This window comes from Sabethes cyaneus, chromosome 3 (assembly GCF_943734655.1).
Source record: "Sabethes cyaneus chromosome 3, idSabCyanKW18_F2, whole genome shotgun sequence".
NCBI classification, from domain to species: domain Eukaryota; kingdom Metazoa; phylum Arthropoda; class Insecta; order Diptera; family Culicidae; genus Sabethes; species Sabethes cyaneus.
The window spans coordinates 35,147,994-35,171,526 of NC_071355.1; the positions used below are offsets into that span (position 1 = coordinate 35,147,994).

The 23,533-nt window shown below is 44.5% G+C and overlaps 1 protein-coding gene across 2 annotated transcripts; it reads right to left on the reverse strand.

Annotated features, from left to right (window-relative positions):
- Window positions 1-2,683: 2,683 nt before the first annotated feature.
- On the reverse strand, window positions 2,684-22,464 carry LOC128739626 (nucleolar protein dao-5-like). 2 transcript variants are annotated; one of them, XM_053835123.1, is made up of 7 exons: window positions 22,336-22,464; window positions 15,004-15,157; window positions 11,890-14,934; window positions 3,526-4,563; window positions 3,197-3,463; window positions 3,038-3,128; window positions 2,684-2,975 (listed from the first exon to the last, which is right to left on the reverse strand). In XM_053835123.1, the coding sequence occupies exons 1-7, from the start codon at window positions 22,350-22,352 to the stop codon at window positions 2,818-2,820; spliced, it is 4,770 nt and encodes a 1,589-aa protein (XP_053691098.1). In that variant the 5' UTR covers window positions 22,353-22,464; the 3' UTR covers window positions 2,684-2,817. The 2 variants fall into 2 exon arrangements, with proteins under 2 accessions (XP_053691098.1, XP_053691097.1); XM_053835122.1 differs by lacking the exon at window positions 22,336-22,464 and adding an exon at window positions 21,755-21,910.
- Between the last annotated feature and the right edge of the window lie 1,069 nt (window positions 22,465-23,533).

A 23,533-nucleotide genomic window follows, 5' to 3' on the forward strand; every position in this document is an offset into this window, starting at 1 on the left:
TTTCTGCTTTTATTAGCGACAGGCTGGTCGTCGCTGCGTCCGGCGTAGATGCAGTTGGAGCGACGGGTGTGCCGCTTCCTCTTCCGCTTACGCTGGCGCTTCCACTTGTATCCATCGGCGGAGATATCTAGATTCCGCCTCTCACGAACGGATTATTTAATCCGTCCACGCTCACTGAAGTTAAATTTATTATGTTTTTATCCATATAAAGTTCCACGAGTTGAGGGGAAAGAAGAGTCCGCCACATCACAGCCCCTCATGATGCGGTAAGGACAGATTGCTGTGGGGGGCGCCCTGGTACTCCACAGGATCCGTTTGCGGCTGAGTATTTATAGAATCTACCGCCCCCCCCCCACCATTCATCTCTCGGCACGGGTCGCATGACACCTTGGATTAGGGGTTTATCCATTCACGTTTTTACATTTAGCCATGGATAACAGCTGTTCAACCCATCCTCCTTTCCAGGGGCTTTGGATCCTCTGCTCTGGTTCTCAGTATTTTCAGGTTCATGAACATGCTTCTACTGAGATCCGTCATTTGCAGGCGGAGAGTTTACACTCAGCATTCGCATGAGTGCCTCCTTCTCTGTCCGCATACGACCCTAGTTTCCACCGGTTGTCCGATTTCCACTAAGAAACGAATCCCGGATGGTACCACGAGGAGGTAGAGATAGGAGTTGCTAAATAAGAGGCTGTGGAACTTCATGGTGTTTCTGGAGCGCATTATTCAACCATTTACCATCCATTCGACCATTTGAGGCGGTGGAAGATACACCAGACTGAAATGCGAATTATCAGCGGAAGTCGTGAGGCTACTATGGACACCATAAACACTTGCAGGCGGACACTGCAGGAAATGTTGCCGACATAGTGTTGAGGACAGAGAATGCCGAACAACTAGCAAACCCTTGGTGCTACATTCCGTTTTCGAAACTTAACCTTCTGTTTTTATACGACAGACTTCCCAGCCAGCTGTTAGAGTGCAGGACAATTGCAGCATTGCAAGGCCAGTTGCTACGATCCTATTGACTCTAACAGCCTCTCCTAGTCGAGATTTGAACTTACGACTACTGGCTTATTCGGCCAGCGTCATACCTCGGATCCAACTGGGAGGCACGAACAACTAATTTGGCAAAATGATTTTCGCACCAAATCCGTAAGGAAAAAAAATGAAGAAAGATACAGCGAGTGAGGTTGTAAGACCAGATGGAGTGACATGTGGCAAGCCCCGGGTGTCCGCGGAACATTCAATTTGATGAAGGAATTACGTTATGCCGATTTGCCGGAAGTCAGTCAAGTTTTATGGCTTCCCCGATCACAACATCGTAACATACAACGTTGGGCGATGAAGTAAACATTTGAAAAAGATTCCAAGAAAAGAGACATTTGGTATCAATAGATTGGAAATTTTTCAAAAAATCCATTACAACACAGTAGATTACATGTTTCCCTAACAGACGTTTAATATTTGAGAAAATATTAGGCGGCTTTTCATCATTTCATTATTTTCATTTTTTCGTCTTCCCACGTCGATGCTTCCCTAGCACGGATGACAGAAATATGTAGGAGATAAGCCATGGGTTAAGCTCCCTTATGATTGAATTTAACTTACGGCCTAGCTGGTGCTGCTTCCACGGATAAGGCAACGAAGACATCCAAATTCACCAAGCGAGACGCCAACAAACCGAAGAATCCATCGACTCATACGCCAGCGAACGGTATGGTTTTGGCTGCAATCCTGCAATGCCTTTTGCTGCGCATCGGCATTCGGTCGCGACACATCGGCAGGAAAGGTTGTAATTGAAACCATTGCTTTTGCTTGCCTGCCTTTTGTTGCGCATCGTCAATCGGTCAGCGGCTTTGGTTGGGGACACATCGGCAGGCAGCTAGCTTGCGACATAACATCATAAACATAAAAGTTATGTGCTGGTCTATGGGGAAAGAGCGATTCAGCAATGACCATGTTGTTATTACTTATTGTTGGCTGTAGAAACTTTTTTTCTCCTGCAGCTCGGCAACATCTACTGGCCCATAGCACTCGATTGCTGCCAGGTTTCTAACCCGGGTTCTAAATCTGGAAACGATTATTCTTTCGTGTATCGGTTCCCACTTCATCAGGGCCGCATGTACCCCTGGGCTCACTAGGAATCCAATTCCTCTTTCTCGAGTGGAGTAGCATTTTCACCTCGTATGCCCAGAGTAGAGCAAGACTTGCCCCAGGATTTCAAGCTGGCCATGTTCTATGTTCATGCTAAACGTCGTCAATAATCCCTTACCTGCCTGCATATGACAACCAAAGTTGCGTACCCCAGCCGGCACCACGTGCAGGTGGGGATAGGAGTTAGTGGTATTATAGGTATTTATTTAGTGTAGTTTTTCTTAGCGTAAAATTGTCTCACCTTTCCGAACCCATAGACTTTTACCTGCATCCTATCCTTTTGAACCATTCTGCCCTTTTGTAAACCTTAGCATACCATTAATTTCAGCCTAGGCTATGAACTCTGTCTTGTTATACCGATCTATTCCATTCAAGAGTTAAAATGCATTTTTTTTTTTGTAAAAAAAGACAATCTATTTCTATAATACAATTTTCACGCGGTAAAAAAAAACTCGATTTTTATTAAATAATATCAAAATTAAGGGCCTATTCTTTCGTTCTACTCTTCCATTTCGAAACAACGTCGTCCAACGGAATAAAAATATACATCCAATGCATTTTACTACGGTACTAGTTACGGGTTATGATGTCAGACAAATTCATAAAACTATGCACAACTATTGCCAAACTTCTTTCTCATAAACGGGGGAGACCGGATGATTATTTGTCCAGCGTGTAGTCTATATCTATGGTGTCAATCGTCGACGTAGTCTGCTTTGTAATTCTCGATATTTGTTGTTGCTGTCCGACCGGGTTAGAAACTTTAATCATGAAAATCAGAGAAATTGCTTCCCCATTTTTTATGCTGTATTTCGAATCTGAAATTTAGTCGGTGAATTAATTCGCTGGTTGATTCTTCTAAGCGCTAATTGACACTTACCCTCACCGATGATTACAAATTCTCCCGCTCGTGCTAGTACGTCTTTGCCATTAATATGGAAATGCAATTGGCCACTAAGCATCAAAAATTTCTAGAAAAAAAAATAAAGACAGATCGTTACCTTCTCCCAACACAAAAACGAACAATTGCGCTACTAACCAGTCGGTAATTTGCAGTAAGAGCTTTCTTTTTATGAACCGACGGAGCAAATCGGAGAAAGCCATAATTTTCTCCTTCGGAGTACTCGAAGAACGAATACTGTATTCCATTCCGTTCCTGAAAGCTCAGGTCATTTAACTTGAAATGGGTAGTTACCCCGACATCGGAATATGTCGGCAATGATTCGTCCCGGTGCGTTCCGTTAATCAATTTCGTCATCCAGGCGTGTACGTCTTTGTTTTCGGCGACGTTGTCTCGTACGAGTTGCTGTGGAAGGGGTAGTAAATGTTAACACAGGCATGTCCCCAATGATTTGAACTTCTACTTACAGTTACAGCAGCTGTCGCATTTTCGTCGGAGCTTTCCTGAACCCGAGTTTTCTTTGCATGCGTTTGATTTTCGGGTGGTTGATGCTGTGTGCGCTTTCGACTCTCCGCGTCATTTGCTGCAACGCTAGCTGGGACAGGCTGTTTAGTTGGCGCTGCACGAGGTTTCCTGTAATTTTGCTTTTCTTTCCTGGCGATTTCCCGTGCCAAATGTTCAGCCTCCAGCATCTGTTCAAGAGTTATCGGCAGATAGTTTGGTTTTTGGGTAGCGGATTTTATGAGTGGATTGGTTAAGAGAATTGGTGATGCGATTCGGCAGTCCCGTTTGCTTCGGCGGACTGGTTGTTCCGATTCCAGGCTGTCGCTACCCTGCTTGCTTCGATCCAGATGCCGCCGGAGAGAATTAGTTTTCTCCTTTAGCATTTTAGTACCGCTAGGCACCCAAGTTTTATCCAAATCATCATCGTAATCTCGCAGGAAACGCGACATTGGCCTCGGTTTTTGTTGCTTCTTTTCTAAGTCCACCTTTTTCTTGTTCTCCTGACGAGCATCGTTCTTTGCTGAACGATGCCTACTAATGGTTTTAGGCTTGGAAGCCACTGCATCGTCACCTTCTTCGCCGCCCACCGTTAATCCCGGGGAAGATGTTTCACGGGAAGCATTAACATCAGCATCTTCGAGAGAGTTATCACGAATTTTTCGTTTCTTGAGTGGTAATTGTGAAGCAGTTTCTTCCTCTCTCTCCGGTACCGGGGATTCCACAGGAGACGGCGGTGATTGTGCTTGTTTTCTCGGCCTACCTCGGGACCTCGTCGGGCTCGAGCGAGTTGGTTTCTTTGTTTCCAAATCCTTTGAATGGGGCATTTCCTCTATAACTACAACAGGAACGCCGGATTCAGGCTCGGCCAGTTCCACTTGAGGATTTCTCGTTTTTTTCTTTCTACTGATGGGCTGCTTTTTCTCCGGCTGTGGCGCTGTGACAATTTCAAACCCTGCAAATTCCTCATCTTCGGATGTTCGCACCCGTTCACCGTTATCGTTCTGGGAAAAGTTAAAAAAATCTTCATATAGCATGAAAATCGCATACATTAAAAACTAATCTTAACCTGTAGAATTTTAAATTTTGACGAATAACCTTTTTTAAGTTGGTAGTAGGCGTTGACAAAAATTTCCGGAAAATACAGGACGCAGGAAAGGAGAGCGCGATTTCTCGATTCCTCCATAAAGCCATTGGATAACATGACCAGCACACAGAGGACCAAATTCACTACGTTTTAATAAATGAAAAGTAGTTCGGCACCCACTTTTCAAAAAGACCAAACTGCGAAATTTTAAACAAACCGAGTGAGAGTTATTTTCTGCTACACTAGCATAGGAAAAGAAGTCCTCACTCAGTTTGTCTACATTGGGGCGCTAGAGTTGCCCAGGATTACTGATGAAATAAAAGTAGCTTTCCATATGAAAGAGCAGCTCGATGCATCTTTTGAAGATGCATGGAAGAATCATTATACCGCGGAATTGACCGCTGGTTTGAACAGTTACAGACTAGCGAATGAAAATTTTTTCTCTCCAGCATGCAGAGCTATGATTGGATTCGATTTGCTTGTTTGTTGCTTCGTTGCAATGCATTTGGGACTTGCACACAACACTCCTCTTGAGTTCCTCGGACGCCGATTGCCGTTCGATGCTTCTCCAACTTTTGTTGTTGACAAAGATCTTTGGTAAACGCATGTTTCGTGTCCTCTTGCCAGACCTTCGGATTCCACCATCTTGATGCACGATTGATTGTCTTCGTAAACGATGGTGGAGTAGACAGGTTCCTCGTTGATGTCATTCAGAAGATTGCGCATCCACAGCAGCCCTTGGCATCTCTGAGCCTGTGCCTCCACCTCGGCTTCTGATGCAGGAAGAGCAGCGCAGGGAGTGCCCCAGCTTGCCAGCTCGCCGCCTCTGTCCAGTCCCGCTTGGTTGGTTTGGATACCTTCCTCCCTAGCAGTGATGCGCTAAGGCAGTTCTCCGTTTTTCTGCGTAAACGTTGTGCGATCAACCTGGCCTTGTATTGCATTGTCTGTCTGTTTTCGTCCTGCTGCTTCTTGAAGATCCATTGGCGTACTACGCTACTACGGTGGTAGAGACACTAGCTCCAACGTTTGGTTGTCCCGTACCGACTACAGCTCCTTCTTCGTCGCGTTCCGCCAAACTTCTGCTTCTGAGCACTGCATTGCCAGAGAATAGTTTCTTGGTTCGTTGGTGCTGTCGCTGGTGACACCGGTGACCTATCGATAGCGTTGTGGCAGGACCCCTTGGTGGATCTTGTCGAACGTCGTGGCCCAATTGGCCCAACAGTATCATCATTGTCCTCTTAGCTGGATTGCTCAGCATCATCGTCGTCGTCATCGGATTCGCTCCTGACAACGGTATCGTCGCTCTCATCGTCGTCCTCACTTTCCTCTTTCTCACCGCGTCCCACTATTGGTTTACGACCGAACTGAGTTTTGGCCGCCTCGACATATCCTTGAATTTTGGCCGCTGTTTCCGACTTCTCTCTCAACAGAAACAGCAAGCAGTATCTCGAATAGCCGTCGATATTCGTCATGAAGTACCGCAATCCGGTTACAGATGATATCTTCAGCTGACCGCACACGTTCGTTTCTGGTGCCACTCATGCTTGCATGAGTTTTCCGCACCAGCGAGGGAACCAACAAAAGGTTCATCGCCAGCGCTGGTGTGTAGAGCTAGTAAACGGCTGAATAATGCGTACCGTCGGTGCCTTGTGCACGTGTAGGCATAAAATAGACCCTACAGTGGTTCATAGCCTCTTATTCAGCAACTCTTATTCCTACCTCCTCGTGGTACCAGCCGGGATACGAGTAAATTTGGTGGAGATCGAGTAACCAACCCCGGTGGAAGCCAAGGTCGTATGCTGACAGGAAAAGAGGCTCTTTCGAGCTTCGTTGGCCCTCCGGCGAAACAGGGGGTTGGTGTAGCAGGCTTTGCAAGCCGTTACCACGAAAAACACTAAAGCACGGAACGAAGAACAAATAAATTCTTACTGGAACGAAAAAGGACTATGGATTGGAAACTCGGGACGTGGAACTGCCGATCTCTCAACTTCCAAGGGAGCACTCGAGTGCTCTCCGACGTATTGAAGAGCCGCAAGTTCGACGTTGTAGCGCTGCAGGATGTGTGCGGGAAGAGCTCAACGGTACGTACGTTCAGAGATGGACATACCATCTACCAGAACTGCGGCAACACACACGAGCTGGGAACAGCTTTCATAGTGATGGGCGAGATGCGGAAACGGGTGATTGGGTGGTGGCCAATCAATCCTCGAATGTGCAGGTTGAGAATCAAGGGCCGATTCTTCAATATAAGCATCATCAACGTGCACAGTCCTCACCTCAGAAGTACCGATGACGACAAGGATGAATTCTACGCGCAGTTGGAGAGTGAATACGACCGCTGCCCAAAACATGATATCAAGATCGTCACCGGGGATTTCAAGGCTCAGGTCTGCCAGGAGGAGGAATACAAACCGGTGATTGGAAGGTTCAGTGCACACCAGCGGACCAATGAAATGGGCCTAAGAGTAATCGAATTTGCCGCCTCCAAGAATATGGCCGTATGTAGTACCTTTTTCCAGCACAGAATCCATCACAAGTACACCTGGAGGTCACCAAATCAGACAGAATCACAGATCGACCACGTTTTGATCGACAGTCGGCACTTCTCAGACATTATCGACGTCAGATCCTATCGAAGCGCTAACGTTGACTCAGATCACTACCTAGTGATGGTTAAGATGCGCCCAAGACTCTCCGTTGTGAACAACATTCGGTATCGACGCTAGCCTTGGTTAGATCTCGCGCGGCTGAAGCAGCCAGACGTCGCCGCAAACTACGCGCATTCACTCGAAGCTGCGCTGCCGGAAGAGGACGAGCTGGACGAAGCCCCTCTCGAGGACTGTTGGAATACTATCAAAACAGCCATCAGCAGTGTAGCGGAGAGCTCCATCGGGCATGTGGCCCGGAATCAGCGGAACGATTGGTTTGACGATGAATGTAGGAGGGTGATGGATGAGGAGAACGTTACGCGGGCGGTCAAGACGCGCAGTGCCACACGTCAGAACGTGGAAAGACACAAACAGAAGAAGATGCAGCGAAACCAAATCTTTCGGGAGAAAAAGAGCAGGAATATGCAGAGTTGGAGCGGCTACATCGTTCTCAGGAAACGCGAAGGTTCTATCAGAAACTAAAGGGATCCCGCAAAGGCTGTGTGCCGCGAGCCGAAATGTGTCGTGATTGGACTATTCCGACGGACGATCGTGAGGTGACCGATAGGTGGAAGCAGCACTTCGACGAACACCTGAATGGCGCCCAGGCGGAGAACCACGGCGGCGGGGAAAGCGATTTCGACGATGCAACAAACGGGGAAGAGGTACCAGCCTCAACGATAGGCGAAGTTAAGGAGGCCATCATGCAACTAAAGAACAACAAGTGAGCTGGAAAAGATGGCATCGGAGCGGAGCTTATTAAAATGGGACCAGAAAAGCTGGACGTTTGTCTACACCGACTAACTGTTAGAATTTGGGACATGGAAAAGCTACCGGAGGAGTGGAAAGATGGGGTTATCTGCCCGATCTATAAAAAGGGCGACAAGTTGGACTGTGAGAACTATCGAGTGATCACCGTTCTCAATGCCGCCTATAAAGTGCTGTCCTAAATCATTTTCCGCCGTCTATCACCAATTGCGAATAGATTTGTGGGAACTTATCAAGCCGGTTTCGTCGAAGGTCGGTCTACAACGGATCAAATATTTACACTGCGGCAAATCCTCCAAAAGGGCCGTGAATACAGAGTTTCCACGCATCATTTATTCGTTGACTTCAAAGAGCTATGAAAAATCATGGACGAGAACAGCTTCCCCAGGAAGCTCATCAAACTGATTAAATCTACGATGGATGGTACGCAGTGCTGTGTTCAGATTTCGGGTGGATTGTCAAGTTCATTCGAATCACACAGAGGGCTTCGTCAGGTGATGGTCTTTCATGCCTGCTGTTCAACATAGCGCTGCAAGGTGTTATGAACCGAGCGGATATCAACACGCGGGGCACGATATTCAGCAAATCTAGTCAATTCGTCTGCTTTGCCGATGACATGGATGTTATCGGCAGAACATCTGTGGCGGTGGCTGAACAGTACACCAGACTAAAGCGCGAAGCAGTAGTATATTGATCGACGGCGATGGGTTTGAGGTAGTCGATGAATTTGTCTACCTTGGCTCACTGGTAACGGCGAACAATGATACCAGCTGTGAGATTCGGAGGCGTATTATCAGCGGAAGTCGTGCTTACTATGGGCTCCACAAGCAATTGCGGTCGAGCAGACTACGTCCTCGTACAAAGTGCACCCTGTACAAGACGCTTATTAGACCGGTTGTTCTCTACGGGTATGAAACATCGACAATGCTCGAGGAGGACCTGCGAGTGCTCGGAGTTTTCGAACGACGAGTGCTAAGAACGATCTTCGGCGGCATACAGGAGAACGGAGTATGGAGGCGGAGGATGAACCATGAACTCGCACAGCTATATGGCGAACCCAGTATCCAGAAGGTGGCTAAAGCTGGACGGATACGATGGGCAGGGCATGTTGCAAGAATGCCGGACAACTACCCTGCAAAGATGGTGTTCGCCTCAAATCCGGTAGGAACAAGACGACCAGGAGCGCAGCTAGCAAGATGGTTAGACCAGGTGGAGCGAGATTTGGCGGAGAGTACTCGGTGTCCGAGGAATTGGAGAGCGTAAGTAAAAGTGGTGTGTAGAGCGCCTTGCTTAGTCATCCCGGTTTGCTTATCCTGGTCGTTGTTGAGGCATTGGATCACACCCGGGTATTTCTTCTTCGACGATAGCTCGCTTCCCATCGGCAAGTGTGACATGTTTCACCTCGCTTTCGTGGAGCTCCAGGATCCACGGCCTGTCTGCGTTGGCCAGAAATGTAAATGAAACGAAATTGTAATTTACCTCTTTCCTGGTTTACCAAGCTTCGTTTCCTTTCCGTTGCCCCGGGCAATTGTCGGCAATCTCACTGCATGTGAGCAGTAGTAGTTCCAAGGTGCGACAAAACTAGTTACGCTGATTCGTGCGACGCTGGATGGGTCCAAATCGTGCGTTAGAATAGCGGGTGAAACCTCAGCCGCTTTCGTGATGTTGGATGGATTGAAGCAAGGGGATGCACTCTCTAGCCTGCTATTCAACAGCGCCTTAGAAGACGCAATACGAAGAGCAAGCGTGGAAAGGGAATCTCACATGCTTCTTGGCTTTGTGGATGACGTCGATATCATCGGAATCGACCATCGAAGGGCACTGAAAGAGGCCTTCAGGCCTTTTAAAAAAGAAGCGGCGAGATTGGGTCTTACCATCAACAGCGCGAAAACGAAGTACATGATTGTTGACAGGGAACGTGGGAGACCAGGTGGTGTTGGTGCCGAAGCGGAATTAGATGGGGAACGATATGAAGTAGTGGAGGAATTTATATACCTTAGTACACTCGAGACATGTGACAGATGTAAGCCGCGAAGTGAAACAACGAATTGCAGCCGCGAATCGGGCTTTCTATGGATTCCGTAGTTTGCAAATTCACACAAAACTGGCGCTCTACAGAACACTAATCCTCCCGGTGGCCCTTTGCGGACATAAATCATAGACGTTAAACGAAGCTGATCAACGAGTGATTAGGATTTTTGAGCATAAAATTCAAGCAAACTGGAGAATGGAATGTAGCGCAGACGCATGAACCACGAGCTGTATGAAGTATTCAAATATGCTGAAAAAGTAAAGGTAGTACAATGTGGTAGACTGCGGTGGGCTGGGCACGTGGCTAGAATGCCCGACGAAAGAATAGCTAAGACTAAGAAAGAGTAGCTAAGACCGCGCACGTGAAGGATGTGTGCTGTCCTGGACGACGCACGGTCAGCTGGTGTTCGAGGGGATTGGATATCGGCAGCACGGGACCGATAGTGCTGAAGGACCATAATTCGTTCGGTGCAGGATCGATAACGGACCCTCGCAGTAAGTAAAGTAAGCTAATTATACGGAAGAGCAGCTCGACGCATCTATTTGAGATGAGTGGAAGAATCGTTTAGTGGAGGGGAAAAATGGGCAAGATTTTTTGGTTATAATTACACTGACAGTTTGAATCATTTGTGATTCAGGCTAGGAAAGCAGAAATTACGACAACCGAAGGCAGAGAAGAACGGTGCGTGCTATGCGTGCAAGAAATCAGGCTATTTTGCAGCGAATTGTCCGCCGAAACAACACACTTCAAGCTTAACACATTCCTGACCTGGCTACAAACCTTCTGTCAGAGAGTAAGATTTGCAAGAAAGGGCTGACGACGGTAGTCAACGCGGAGGGATACGAAGCTATCTGGAACAGAAGTGGACGATCTGTACCAGTTGAAATATCGACATCCAACAAATGGACACAATTACGGCATTTGTACAAGGGTGCAGAAACCTATATGGAGCAATCCAAAGGCTTTATTGGTAATCCGACGAAGGTGTACACTTTAAAACGTGCATTGTACAAACTCCAACAATCGAGTAGGGACCCTTGGCTGTATTTCATCATCCTAAGCAAATAAAATCACGTTGATGACTGTATATGTGGATAATTTTCACCAACCAACGGCTTCAGAGATCAAAATAAAGCTGAAATCGTTTCTGAGTGATTCGCATCAAGATAAAGGATCTAGGAGAAGCAAAGCTGTGCTTGGAACTGGGGATCACAAGAGATCGAGAGAAAGGTAAGCTTTTCGTCAATCAACAGAATTACATTGAAGACATCTTGAAGAGAATCGATGCAAAGCGTTCCTTCCAAGGATGCAGTTAATTCCTTTCTGTATGCGGCACAGGCAACCGGACCGAAAATTGTGTATGCGGTCAACGTGGTGAGTCAATTTTGCAACAATCCGGGGCAGCTTTATTGGGAAGCTGTGAAGAGGATTTTTGCTACCGGCGTGGAACCGCCGGTGCTCGACTGGAATACACTATGAAAAGAAATTCGCAGCTAACGGTACCGTCACGGGCGTGGAAATCAAAATCGTGCCTACATGTGATCGATTGATTCGCTAATTATTAACAGTGCTTCTTATTTATGCTTGTTTCAATAGTGATTTGACAAATTACTCTTAAATTCTCTACATCAATCAATGCATAAAAAAAATTCGCATCGGTTGATGCAAATATCAGTAAAATCCATTGGAAAATGATTGAGACCACTTTTCGTTACATGTTCATTTCTCGTACTTCTAAAATGCACCCCAACATGGAAAACAAAAACGTAATTCTACGTTCAAATCGTACACTTACCAAATCGCGTTCTTCTCCATCACCATTCGATGCTGCCGAATCTTGTTCGATTGCCGGTTCACCGGATTGGTCGCCGACGGCGGAGCTTGCGTCCTCCGAAACGGTATCACCGGTGGCGCAAGTATCGAACGTGGCCGTGGACGATGGAGTCGCTTCAGCAGCAAAACCTTGAGCCAAACCGGACTCCTGCTGCACCTCGGTGGAGGCCAGCTCCTCCGCGTGTGGCGATTTCTCCTCAGGAGTGGCACCGAGAGGCACAGCTTTCTTCCTCGGTCTGCCACGTTTCGATGGTTTGGATGTTAACTTACTGCCTGCAGTTTCCGGAGAATTTTGCCGCTCTATGTTACCGGTATCGTGTGAAGGGGAGTCCGGTTCGGTTGGTTTGTGCGTTCGTGAACGTGTGCTGGCTTTCGCGGCGACTGGCGAACTTGGTTCAGCGTCTGTGTCAGTGTCAGCGGTTTCTGCGTTTGTGGGTTTCACTGGTTCCGGTGACTCGACTGCGGTAGGTTCAGGCGGTGAATTTAGTTGCCGAGTGCGTTTGCCCTTCCGCTTCGGACTTTTTTCTTCTGTCGCTTCCGTCTGTTCGTCATTCGGTTGCACAATTTGTTCATCCATTTGCTTTTCCTCGTTACCTTTTTCTTTTGTTTTGTACCTAGTCTTTCTAGTGATTCCATTTATTCGTTTTGGTTTACTATTTTCGGCATCTTTATTGGCGTCATTCATCTCAATAGCTTCAGATTCATCTGTGTCCATTGTAAGTAGCTTTTCAGGTTGATTTTCAGTCTCTTCCACTGGATTTTCTTTATCGACCGTCTCCATTTCGTTCTCCCTATTGTTTACCTTCTCAAGGTCGTTTGATTTTTCAACTGCTGGTAGGCATAATTTCTGAACTACAACACGAAGATCATGCAGCGAGTAAGCATTTTCGTTGTGTGTAGCTTTTCCTGGTGAAGTTAATGGGCTGGTGAGCTTCTCAGACAGTGGCTTAGCCAGGTATAGTTTGCGCTTTGTGGTATTCACTGACGACGTGCTAGGAGATAGCGGTCTTGCGAATGTCTCTTGTACAGTTTTGAAATATGTCTCCGTAGCTGGATCGGCCGTATTTGCTTTCCGGCCTTTCTTTTTTGGAGGTTTGTTCGGTTTACGATACGTGTCTGTGACAGCTGCTGCCGCAGTTTTGTCACTCGGAACAGGATCGCGGAATGATTGTGCGATTTCGACTAGCGACTCTGGTATTTTCTCGTAAGAACCATCTTTGAGTTCGCCTTGCTCAGTCGCATGCGTCGGAGATTGAACACTTGTTAGTTCACTTTGAAGACGATTTAGAACTGCTTCGTCGTTTGCTTCCGCAAAACGTTTTTTAGCCGAATCAGTAAATTGAGGTGGTGGGGAGAGAGGCAAATCCGATTCTCCATCCTGTTTCGCTGGCGACTGAACTGGTTTGGGAGGCGATGGGAGATCTATCAAACGGACAGCATCCTCTTCCATGTTACTGGACGTGATTTCCATGGCTTCCAGATTGGTTGTATTGGCCGCTTTTTGCGTTTCTGGAATCTCATCTATTGACTTTTCGGATTCCACTTCTGTGTCATCGTCATCGTCAACTTCGTCGTCCCAATCGGTGATGATATCAACTAGTTGCAAGTTTGTTTTGTCGTATTTTCTAATGGTCGTCGGAGACAGCTGAAGTCTTTCTTCGTTATCTTCTCTTGGCGTTGCTGCTCCGAACCAGTGGCGGCCGGGTTCCTCGTCAACCACGTTAAGCAGTGGCGATCCCGGCTGCTCAGATATGGCAACATAATTTTTGTTTATATTTCGTCCAATATGGTCCACGTCGTCGTACTCGTCGACACCGGCACCGTATTCTGCGCTGTCGTCACTGTACACCTCATCGACTACTTCAAACTCGTCCTCATCAATGTCGCTTTCATTGCTGTCATCAGAGCAACTGGAGTAATGTGCCTCTGGTATAGACGGAGCTGGTGAAATCTCCCTTTGCTCTACCAAACGTTGAGAAAAGGACACTCGTAGCGAGCTGCGCTTGCGAAGTGATACATCCGCATCCTTAAGTATACTTTTAGGTATCGAAACATTCAATACAGGTGCAACATCCGGCTTGTCCACATCGTTAGAAACATTGATAGATTCGCTTTCATCAGATGTCATTACGTCGTTGTTTTCCGCATCGGGGTGAAACCCGTTTTCCATCTCGATGAAAGTAGCAGTGAGTCTTCGCGGATGTATCGGTGGATGCGGAAGTCGCGGTGATTCGTCCAACATTTTCGCGGGACTCGGTGTCTCCGGGATAACCATGTCATTTGCTTGTTGGTTTTCCAATTCTGGCGCCAATTGCACATTCGTTTCAGCCTCATCTGTTCGTACCACAATAACCTTCTGTGGAGTCGCTAGTTGCGCTGTGGTCACAGGCTGGGAGCAAGGTGCAAGCAATTGCTGGACAATCGGTGAATTGCATCGTTTGTTCTCTGGAACGTTAACTGGAATGGGTGAACTTGCCAACGGTTGCGAAGCTGGAACACATTCCCTCGGCTGAGATTCAGGTGAGTCGTCACTCTCCACGATGGGTGAAATTGATGTCGTGAATGTAGATATTTTGCTTAGTTCGCCATTAGTATCCACTTTCGGCGTACTGGTGGTCACTTGTTTTAAAAGATTGCACTTGGCAGCATTTGTACGATGATACTGATTTATCATTGCCTCCCTGGCTAACGATACAACGGGTGATTTTACTGGAACCTTCCTACCAACTTTACTATCTTTCACTGGGATGTCGGTCTGCTCGGTTGGTTCGGGCTCATTCTGCTGTTCTGCTGCATTCCTATCGTTGGATTCTGGATTAACTACCGGAGCTGCTCCGGGTGGCGAAGACGGACCTGCCACCGCATCGTCATTTGGGGAAAGAGGTTCATTGGAAGCTCCCGGTTCATTCGGAGCTTCCGGTTCATTCGGAGACTCCGATTGTATCGGAGAGTCTGGCAGTGGTTCTGGATCGGACGTATTGGCTCTGAGGTTGAAGCGTGGTCGTCTCTGAAATCGAATAAATCATTTAGAATTTACGATTCTAATTGGTACAGCTTCAACCAACAGCATACGTACCACTTGCGCTGCGACTTGTTCGAAAATATTTTGCAATCGCATCCGGCCGCCGGTACGCCTCGTTTTCATGTACTCCACTAACCTGGCGCCATTGGTTGTATCGAAAATACTGTCTTCTAGAAGATTGTCGATGTCAGACAAACGAATTGGTGCTCTAAATGAAAAATAAAATACGACAAATATTAACATTATTTAGTGCTTACGTTACTATTCACTAAAGCTAATTTTATCCATCGAAGACTGGACTCAAGATTCAGAATAAACTGTTAGATTGCTTCATTAAGCATCACTCCTAAAGATATTACTATATTAGTCGTTTCAAGAACGCTCTGAAGAATACAACATATTTTGGTGACCAAGAAGTTCACAAGTCACGCAACCCTCCAGTGCCTCTGAAGCCTTCAAGCAACAGTCACAGATGGCGGCTCTGGGTGTTGATGAATTATCAAATCTATCGCAAGACGTAGAATTGCAATCGACGAGTTCCGGTACGACCTCGACGGCGCAAGAATAGTTGTTTTTCTTCACCTAGTGAATGGTATCGGGTACCCGTTTCATTGTGGCTCGGATGGCACGTTCTCCATATTTAAAAGTCACAATCCATACCCTGCTGTAGCATCCACGGCGTTTAAAATTCTCCACGTATGCTCCTTTATTCGCGCATTGATGAGTCTGCTAGGAATATCGATCTCGCTTAGGCTTTCTATGGGACCCTAAGGAATCCGTAAGCAGATGCTATTCTTTCAGCTCAATGACAATCTACAACCCATCGTTAAAGCGATGCAATCCGGATTTGGATGTTCTCACGTTCCTGTGCGCGAATGCATATCCGAACCTGATTCTGAAGCTGCTGGTTCCAGTTCATCGTCTGTGTCATCACCAAATTTCATTCTGAGGTTAATTTGTCGCCCACCGGGATGCACTGCACACTGCACTGCCTTCATCAGTCGTCCCGATCCAGCGTGTGGGAGTGGTGAAGGGGGTTTCCGGCCTGCACTGTCAGGCAAGTATGTTTGTCAAGCTGAATTTCTGATACCTGATGCCGCTTCACATGCTAGCATCTCAACTCCTTCTCCCGACACACAAACAATGCAAAAAGCGGACCACTCGTTCCTGCGGACATTCCAGTTAGCTTCACGTCACATCCTAGTACAGTTCCAGTCCAGTTCAATGCACCTACTCTTCTACTCTTCTCTTCTACTGCCAATCGCTGAGCCGAATACTGAATACGTATGCCTACTTGTTCCTGATTTTGAACGCTCACTTAGGCGTTACTCTGAAGCTATTGGTTGCTGTCCATCGTCTGTTTCGGAATCTCGTCCCGGTCCCGGTGGACGATGAACTTCAGAGGTCTGAAGTTCATCGTCCACCGGGATGCACTGCAGTTGGCGTTATGGAAACCCGGAGCCCCCCACCACAGTCTTCCGACACTGGATGTCGCTTTACGTCCCAGCAGTTCGGCTTCATGGCCCGACATGAGCCTCACTGTGTCACGACGCAACCTGGTGTGGCTATCGTAAATACGCCTGCATCCGATCGCATGCTTTCTATGTATTACCAGAACGTCAGAGGATTACGGACTAAAATTGCTCGGCTGCGCTTAATGTTATCAAGTTGTGAGTATGACATAATTGTCATAATTATCTTTCAGAATCGGACATAATCTTGACAATAGGCGATTTCAATTTACCTGACTTGAGGTGGAAGGCCGACGATGATATTAATTGGGTATATTCCTTCCGAGTGCCTCAGCTGAAATTGACTTTCACTTTACATACGCAATGTTTTCCAATGGCTTGAGACAAATTAATCATATTGTCAACACGAATGGTAGGCTCTAGGATCTGGTATTTACCAATACCCCAGAATATCTTGATATAGTAGCACCGCCCTCTCCATTGTTGCCTATCGACTATCATCACGAACCATTCATTTTACTACTTGACTGAAATGGACGCGTCAATACCGGACGACCAAGTTGATCAGATCAGATTTGACTACTCTGCATGTGACTATGATATGTTGAACTCTATTTTTGCGGACATGGACACCGACTCAGTTGACCAGATGCTACTTGCTGTCTATGATTCACTGTTAGGTGTTATCACTAGACATGTGCCCAAAAAAAAACAAGTGTTGGTCTCCAACTTCAAGCAACCGTGGTGGACCCCTCAGCTTCGAAACCTTCGAAAAACTTCGAAGCTTGAATGCGCCGCTAGATCTTCTTACTAGTGTTGTTGTTCACGGTCACCAGCGATCCCCGATACACGAACTAATCTACCACCTCTAGTTTATCGCCATCAACAGTTACCGTCCGTGGGAGGCATGTGTTTGTTTCCTTTGAAACTCCTCTTCCTTTCATGTATTTGGTCTTCGACGTATTTATTTTTAGCCCAATCCACCTGGATTCTGCTTTTAGTCCGACGTAGACTGCCTCAGCCGTCGTAAAAAAAATCAGAAAGGTTGTGTTCCAGACAAAACCGCGTAGCTGGCGTAGAGCTACGTTAGGCGGATTTTTGTGAAGAAACCTTGACTTGTCTTTCACACCATATCGACATATGTGTGGCGTAAAATAGCGTTAAGTAAATAATAGTGCCAAATAATTGAATCGTATTTTTGGTATGTATTTTGTGATGCCAAAAAAAAATATTTTTACCAGTGCCAGAATCGGAGTACAGCCTGAATCCGTTATTTGGGTCACAGTTGTTTGAAATTTTTGAACTCAAATGTTCAATAGAATTTTGACATTCAAGTTGGAGCATGGCCCAACTAGCGAACACCCAATCAACGAACCGTATCTCCCTCACGCTAGCTGGGTGCGTGCGGGTGCAAAATTCTCTCGTTAATATCAAACACTATTCACATACATATGTATTTCGATATGAAAAAAATTGTTATTTTAAAATGGCTTGACTGTGCTGCAGGTTGAGAAATCCAAATTTTTGCAAGTCGATAATTTTTCAGATCGTTTTATTCATTTTAATGATTGAAGGCTACTAAGTAAGTTAAAGTTGTTTGCAAAATGTTTTGTATCTTACTGTCTTATACTGAGTTGACGGTCAAATAAACATTAGCACCAGTACGGATCCCTTCTGCCTTGTTTTCTCCAAAATTTTCGAAAGAAATTTATGCTTGACTATTGAATAGTAACTAGCTGCAGGCAACTAACTGACACAAAGCAACAATTGAAACATTCAAAACTATTCACGGATAAAAGATCTTTCACGCAAAAACCAAACAAATATTAGCAACTTCGTAGTTGCGAATGTGCATACAATCTGGCAAAAGGAAAAGATTGCTGCTCACTTTTCTGTGACGTTTCACCTTCAGGACATCAATTTGAACTAGATTCAATGTTTAAAAACAAACTAGGTTGGAAAGAAGGGATGGTTTTACGCTTTAATAAAATTGTTTACTTTCAGGACATCAAACTGGACTAGGCTTGTCGCAGTCCTAAGAAATATTGTTAGGACGAGAGGACTTTATCACTCTTTTTGGCATACTTCCCAAGCACAGATATCAAATTAGTATAAGTCTAAACGTCGTAAAGAATCTTTGACCTATTGGGACCAGGGGATTTTGTTGCTTTTTTTCTAAACATAAAGTAATCGAAATCACAGTAAACAGATGGTGTATTTAACTGTCGTCCCTGCCTGTGGAGCATGGCGATCACAAAGAAAATATATGGGATAATTTGACCTTGAAACTATTCGGTAATTTTTACTAATTAGTGGTTGAAAAAGAATGTTACAATAGATATCACATAATTGCTACATCTTTTATGAGTCGATCGATATCTAAACCACGAAAATCCATTCATAATTGGCAGAGCTATCAGCTTTCAAAATTTTTCATTCTTTCGTGACGCTGGGCTGAATCTAAATTTTGGATTGGCACCCTGCGGTAAGACGTAGTTCTACGTCAAAAACTGGCTATGATATCAAAGTCATCTACAAAGCCTAAGAGTTGGTTATACTCTTGGCGAAAATCGTCCACTCATCGGATCACCCTCTCAAGGGCGGCGTTAAACATCATGCAGGATTAGCAGTCATCTTGTCACGAACCTTCGAAGGGACTCGTGCCCTCGAGATGCGCCTAAACACATCAATCGATCCAATGCAGCTCTGATCAGTCGCATCATTTTATCCGACAAACTTTGTTCGTACATTATTTGTCATAGCTGGTTTCGATCGATTGCATCGTATGCTGTTTGGGGATTAATGAAAATGTGATGCATATGCACGTTGTACTCCCTAAATTTCTGCAAGACCTATCGAATGGTAATAATTTGGTCCATAATTGCGCGAGCCCCCATGAACCGCGTCAGCCGGTGTAACAGGATCTGGGAGAGTACTTTGTAGACGGCGTTTACCAGCGTTATGCTGCGATAGTTGCAACAGTCGAGTTGATCGCCCTTTTTGTAGGTTGTACAAGACACTCCTTTCATCCATTCCTCCGGTAGCTTCAAATCATCCTTTGGAAATAACGCAGTGATAGAGCCGTTGCCAGCGTTTCTCTGCCATGGTTACACAGCTCTGCCAGTTAGCGGTCGGGTCCTTACCAGCGGCTTTATTGGTCTTCAGCCACACGATTTCTCGTGGTGTTTGATCTAATAATTGATATGTCTGTGGTCTGTTAAACTTGGTTGCCATTTGCCAATGGCCGATGACTACTAATTGTAAAGATTCAACGGATTCTTCAAATCTACCTCTACCACGCTACTGGATGCATCAAAACTATAACCAACGCTTTCCGCTGTCCCTGTAAATGATGATTTTCTTCCAATAACACCTAAAACAATTCTAGATAACGGCCTTTAGTACGCAGAAACAATAAATAGCCGTTCTTATTCTTCTGAACAGCCTGATCGTCCATCGAAACTTTAATCTAGACTGATTCCCTGCGCGCTTATTGGAAGGGGGAGATATTATGGAAAATCAAGAGCCTAGAATTGCTGTCAAGGTTATATAAATAACTGTAAAATTTTAAATTGATTCGTTAAACTGAGTTGAGAAACAAGTATAATTAAATTAAATTTTAAAAATAATACTTATACCTGAAGAAACCCAAACTTCAATTTATTAACGGGAAATGAAGTCAATAACTTTTCGTCGGAAAGCCCAGTTTTTGGGCCCAAAACCGGGGCTCTGTTTTTAGATACGTATTTACAGCATTGCTTTTGCCAATCTAACACAGATAACATATTTTTTTTAACAAAACGTTTGTTTCAAACAAAAAACTACTTTTCAAATTTACAGAATCAATGACTTATTTCTCCTCAATTTTAACCCATCAAGGCAGCACTGATCAAATGATAGGTCGAATATGTCCAGCGCTAGATAAGCATTTATATATGCCCTACGCATAGTACTGCTTTTTGTTTGTTTGTAGTCTCGTCGGTTACCCTGGAAACCCATTTGTTATTAACAAAAGCAGAAGAAATCGATACCAATCGATCGAGAAAATCTCCCCTCACTATTCGCAAATGCATTTTATTTGGACTTGAGCATTATGTTTAAATTAGCATATTGACAAGAAGAAAATTAACACATTCAAGAAGCGGTATAGGTATATCATACCATGATGGTACCAATTTGTTGTTGGTTTTCTCTCTTTATTCATGTGAAAGTAATCGTAAAATTACAAAATCACAAAAACAGCTGCGTTGTGAGGTTGCGTTATTGCTTTAATTTAAGTGATCTGCGCTCAACCGGTGATTGACAATCTTTACGACTCCAAAATGTACATCGCACGATTTTTGTCCTTTGAGACATTTTTTTAAATGTTAAACGAAGCTAACATTGTATCACAGATTGTATGTGCAACATAAAAGAGTTGTAGTCGATTGGATGTGAGTTATGCTGTTGTGCAAACATCAGAAAGTCAAACCAGTTCGTTTGAACTTTTCAGGCAATAGAGTAAACTGCGTACCTACCACTAGTCAATGTTCTCAATGTGGGGGTAAAAAAGAGAAAAAACTAAAAGGTTAGTTTACTGTTAGCAAACAAAGAATTTGGAAACCCCACCTTTCTCTTTTTCTTTGTAAATATGATTAAAGGTATAATACTGGACAATAACCATAACTACTGATAACGCTGCAACTTTATGTAAATTTGATACTCGCAAGTTAAAGTTCTTATATGAAAAAATGAACATGTAACCACACGAAGGTGGAAATATGTATGTTTTAGTTTTCGATAGCCCTGAGCCTGACAGGCAAATGTGAAAAGTGAAAACAACATTTATATGTGTGCAATATTTTCATATCCAGCTTAATCTTTCAATCTGATGTTGACGAGAATTATACATGCGAAACATTGCTCTATGACTTAGTTGTGCAAGATGGGAAAATTATGCTGACGTATGTTATATACTAATTAACTCTAGCTGGTCCACATATTACGCATTTGCGGAGGCTGCACTCACAGACACCTTTTCCTATGTCATACATTGCATGATCTTACTTTTACAGGTCAATATGCAGACATGTATTACAAAATACTTAAAAATTGACAAGCTCCACTATCGATTTTTCCAATTTTCAGACGAAACATAAGTGTCGTTGTTCATTAATTTCGCAGATCAACATAGCCAATCATTCACCGGTAGAATACTCCAGAAAAGTTCGTAATGTAAATTATCAGCAAACCTACTGGGTAATTGCAGAAAATTTCTAAAACCGTAAAACACCCGGGACACCCGACAGACGAACCTTGCCGAAAGAAAAAAAGACACTCGAAATATACTTTACTTTTCATACTGCTTAATCTCGTTGAACCATTCATGGGCCGATTTTTCCCGGTTGCTGCTGTCAAAGAACACCATTTTGGTTTACTATCCGGGGAAGGCGAGCCGCTTCTACCCCCAAGAGTTAATAAATTTGTGCTTTCGAAAACGCAAACCTTTCTACACCGAAGACTTTCACGGGCAAACTAAACTGAAAAATGAACGGAAGGAATGGACTAGTCACACGCGTACTAGCAAGAGCTCTAGTGACTCTCTCTACTGGCTTACTAACACAACGATAAGGCGCGAATGTACACTAAGGTGGCCCTTGATGCGGATTGCGGTATCAAAACAAAACCCAAACTATATAATTGTAGCTACTAAGCTGTATTCCTACTAGATTACAGCATTACAGGGTTCTTTCCATTGATAGCATATTGGCTCTACGTTAGATAAATTCTTATTTTTTTGGGTGTTTTTTACAGCAGTTAACATTCTCCATCATAGCAATAAAACTTCCGTACACACACCACAGAATAATTCTCTTACACACTACCAACCGCTTCTACAGATGCTCGCGGAAGAAAGCTTGTGCTAATTGCTCACCTCACATTATCAGCCATTTCTGCAGCCGCACTATAACTGTAACTAGCAACCGATAGCCAAACTTAAATATAAAAACTATGAGAATTGATCAATATAAGTTAGTAATAAGCATAATTCAAAAGATATTCAACGTTCTACACACGAAAACTCTGCTATACGATATTTTTCTTTTGTCAGTGAAGCTCTTTGACAGTTCGGTTTTTTTTATTTTTCGTTGGTAGCTCAGTATAGTTCATTTCATATCTTAAAGGAACATTGGAAAATGAACCATCTGATGTGATCAGCACGATGTGCACCCTTAAATTAGTTTACCTGTAAATAGGTTGGATTTACCTAAAACTTGGTAAAAACCTGAGAGAGATTCGCGAAGAGGAAAAATTCTAACGTCAAATGCAGCCAGTACGATCTGTCAAATGCAGCCAGTCGTTATCGTTGTCCCAAAATGGAAAAGTATTGTTAATTCTCATAAGTTTTCTGCCGGTGTTTTTGTGAAAAACACATTCGGAATTGAATTAGTCTTGTTTGTCTCAATTGTAAATTAACATTTTTGCAAAAACTGAAATTCCCGTGTGACAATTAACACCAAAATATGTTATTATAAAATGCACACTTCACATGTCCAATGAGATGTTCACGCACAAGTTTCATTTATTTGCCCGAAAATGAAAGCAAACGTAATAGGAAGAAGAAGAACAGCCAAAGCATAAGAAAAAGAAGACCGTCTCCGCGACTCTCTCTCAGGTAAAAACCACCCCATCGACATCTCTATATCGAGTTGCAGTAAACGTCAGCGACAGCATGTCCGGGGCTCAAAATTTGACAGCGGGCCCAAATCAGACTGCTGGCAGTTGAGTGAAACGCAGTGCTGACATGCTATCTCATTTTCGCACACACGATATGTTGGCAGCGAAAACATGGTTGTCTGCCAATGGGGTGGTAAAAACTGAGAGAAAAATCAGAGGGGTTGTGTACAAGACACGACCGCATATATAGGTGACGCAGGACTACGTAAGTCTCTTTGTAGTGATAGTAGCATGTATTCATGCGTGTAATCATTCGATTCTTCATGTATACATGCTATATGCAACATATATACATGCTACATGCGTTGTATGTAACATTTATCAAAGTACACTGAGAAAACTTTTCGTATAGTTTCTATGTGTCCCACACATAGATTTTTGCAATGTGCCCAGTA